At 43.3% G+C, this 3,224-nt stretch overlaps 2 protein-coding genes across 2 annotated transcripts in view; one reads left to right on the top strand and one right to left on the bottom strand.

The window, feature by feature from the left end:
- CDCA2 (cell division cycle associated 2) overlaps positions 1 to 2,200 on the bottom strand; it is a 9,905-nt gene extending 7,705 nt beyond the window's left edge. The window contains 3 exon segments of the mRNA XM_009995018.1: positions 304 to 457; positions 1,041 to 1,171; positions 1,681 to 2,200. Of these exon segments, the coding sequence (XP_009993320.1) occupies positions 304 to 457; positions 1,041 to 1,171; positions 1,681 to 2,200 (805 nt within the window).
- A 222-nt stretch (positions 2,201 to 2,422) lies between these two features.
- Positions 2,423 to 3,224, top strand: part of KCTD9 (potassium channel tetramerization domain containing 9) — a 7,404-nt gene continuing 6,602 nt past the window's right edge. Inside the window, exon 1 of the mRNA XM_009995017.1 lies at positions 2,423 to 2,449. Within this exon, the coding sequence (XP_009993319.1) occupies positions 2,423 to 2,449 (27 nt within the window). The remainder of the gene's footprint in view (positions 2,450 to 3,224) is intronic.

The raw sequence follows: 3,224 nt of genomic DNA, 5'->3' as shown, positions 1-3,224 counted from the left end.
AAAGAGTGTGAAAACTCTAATGCCTAAATCTAGAAAGTAAAACTAAAAAACAGTCACAATAAATACTAGTCTTCATTTTTCTTGGGGGCTTTTCTGAGAATCCACTGTTCAGGATGAAGTCAGTAGGAAGGTAAGTTTAAACAAACAAAAAAACCTCAAACCAAACCTAAAAACCCCTGTGGCAATGCTGAACAGAAAAAGAAGAAATCCTCCTTTTTAAGAGTGTGTAGTTTTCTACTTTCTGGCCTAAAGGAAGACCTGACTTTTAAGGTAAATCATTGATGAGAAATAGACTCAACTTACAAGAAGCTGCTTCCTGGGCAGCATCATCCACCTGTGACAGCTCAGAGAAGCCAGTGTCCCCTTCAGCTTCTTGTACTGATGCAAAAGATGTCTGAAAGGCATCCAGCTTCTCCTTCAGTGACCTGACATTTTCATGTCTGAAAGGACTAACCTGCTAAAACAAAATTAACCTCATGAGACATTTTTCCCCTGAGATTGCATGTGCTTTGTTACCTTGTGTATGTACTTTAGCATTAAAGAAACTCAGAAAGAAGCAAATCTTGTCTTTAACTGGGCTGCAAATTCAGTTGTATCATAAAAACATGCAAAAAAAAGGAACTGTATCAAGAAATGTTACATTTTACTGCCTTTCATAATCTGTCCCTCTAGAGCACATCCAGGATTTGTTTTCTGACTGTCTTTGCTAGTTTCAGTTAAGAATGAGTCTGATTATAAACCAAGTCACTTATGCCAGCATCTACTTCACTTTGAACTCTCAAAAATCAAGCATGGCAAATGCAGGAAAGTAGAGTTTATGGACAACAAAAGGTAAAATATATGAGCAAGCCCAACGTGGAGAAAAGACTCCAGAACCTACACAAACAAAACCTCTAAGATCCCAGGGAAGTCAACAAAATTCAGGCCGTGGTTGTTCCTTCTACTGGCTTCTTCCTGACACTTGCTTTATATTTCAGCCAGCACATGTTGATTCCTGGGGAGGACTAAACTGACATGAGATATTTGGGAAGGACTCTCACCAGCCTAACAGCTTCTCTTTGCCTGTTGCTTCTCTGCTGGGCCAGGTACCTGATAAGGGTGTTGTTTTCTGGGGAGCCCCGAACTCCAATTGCTGATCTTCGTCTGTACTTCAGTGAAGTTGGAGACTTCCCTGAAATGAGGACAAGAGGAGAAGAAAAAAACAAACAAACAAAAAGAAAAACATAGTTTTTGTAAGAATAATTAAAGCTTTAAAATTATATTTTTTTTCTTTTAAGGTGGTTTATGCTATTTATGAAAACATCCAAAGTAAGCTGCTTAGCTCAAGAAACCCTTCTGAGCAAAACTTCCTAAAAGCAAGTTATTATTTAACTAAACTATATGCCAAATGAGGAGCTGTCTTTCTTTTACTTAGTCAATTGTTAATTAAGGAATCATCTACCAATACTTGCAGAATTTCTAACTCCCTTGTGAAATTCACAGATACCATGTTACCAACTGGACAGAAAAGAAGACAAACAGGGAATTAAAGCATCATCCTATCCCAGTTCTATCCTTGGGCATATTCCAACTCAGCCAGACAACCTGACCAAAATTGAAGCTTTTGAGAAGAGGATGGACCAGATGATCTCCAGATGCCTCTCTGAGAAGGACAACACTCCTGAGTCACTCCAGCCTTACCAGATCGTTTAGTAAAACTTTTCTGAGTAATCCCCAATTCAGCAATTGTTGCAGCTGCAAAATCAACAGGTGTTTTCCTCTGCTCCTCTGATATTCCACAATCAGATTTTTCTTCTGCTTTGTCCCTTGTAGGTGTCAAGTAGCATTCATCCCCCCAAGAAACAGGTCTACTTCTTGGAACATTTTCCTTGCTGTTCAAAGGCAAAGGATGTTCACCAGCCACATCACCTTTCAGCATCTCAAAAGAGCACTCAGAAACCTGACAGTTATCAACATCCTCCTTGCTGGGCTGTGATTCCTTCCCCAGGACTCTGGTGTGCTTCAGGTTGCATTTTTGCAACTGCTCCTGGTTTTCATCACTCAAATTCTCCTTCTCGGATGCCTTGATGACTTTTGATTTAATTACTTTGCAAATTTTCTGGTCTTTTGGCAGATCAGGCAAAGAGGCTTCTTCCCTCTCTTCAGGGTATCTGTTCTCATTTTCTTTAACTTCCAGGGGAGAATTTATACTCTTGTGCATTGTTAGAGATTGATTTTAAGAAACATTCAGTTGGCCTTTGCTCTCCTGTAATCACAGACACCTATCAAAAAGGAAAAGATATTTGAATAGGTATTTGGCAAGAGGAAGAATTTTCTGCCATTCTCAAACTTCTATCAAATCTGGGGATTTCCTGGAACAAGGTGGAAAGGGAAAGTCATCTCTCCAGAAAGTGACATAAAATGTCTAGCACTATGAAGAAAAATGCACAGCAACATAAAAGTTGCACGAGTAAGGAAACACAAGGCTACTATTTCAACTTTTATCAACTTTATGGTAGCATAAAGTATGTTAAACACAAACACACTGTGATCATTTGGCTTAAGTGTTACAAGTATTAGCAGTTTGACACTAAATGGAAAAATTAAGATGCTAACATTGTTTGCATTTAGTTTCTTGCATTTTCATAGAATGGTTTGGGTTGGAAGGGACCTGAAAGCTCATCCAGATCCAACCCCCTGCATGGGCAGGGACACCTCCCACCAGCCCAGGCTGCTCCAAGCCCCATCCAACCTGCCCTTCAACCCCCCCAGGGATGGGGCAGCCACAGCTTCCCTGGGCAACCTGGGCCAGGCTCTCACCCCCCTCACACCAAAGAATTCCCTCCTCACCTCCAACCTCCAGCTCCCTCTCCCAGTTTTCATCCATCCCCCTCATCCCATCCCTCCCTGCCCTTGTCCCAAGTCCCTCCCCAGCTTTCCTGGTGCAAGGAGCAGAGCCCAACACCCTCTCAGTGGGGAGAAAATCAGGGCTGGAAGAATCAGAACTGTCAAATCCCAGACTGGTTGGGGTTGGAAAGGACCTTTAAGACCACCCAGATCCAACCCCCTGCATGGGCAAGGACACCTCCCACCAGCCCAGGCTGCTCCAAGCCCGTCCCGGGGCACCCCTGACCCCCCTGCACCACCCCAAACGTCCCTCACTGACCCCCAGACACCCTCCCAGCCCCTCTCCCAGGCCCCTCACTCACCTCAGGCCTCGTCCCCTCAGCCCCGACCCGCGCCCG

The sequence above is a fragment of the Chaetura pelagica genome, unplaced genomic scaffold (assembly GCF_000747805.2).
Source record: "Chaetura pelagica isolate M959 unplaced genomic scaffold, ChaPel_1.0 scaffold383, whole genome shotgun sequence".
NCBI lineage: Eukaryota > Metazoa > Chordata > Aves > Apodiformes > Apodidae > Chaetura > Chaetura pelagica.
Note: the sequence above shows the minus strand (reverse complement) of the source record. Positions and strands in the feature narration are given on the sequence as shown.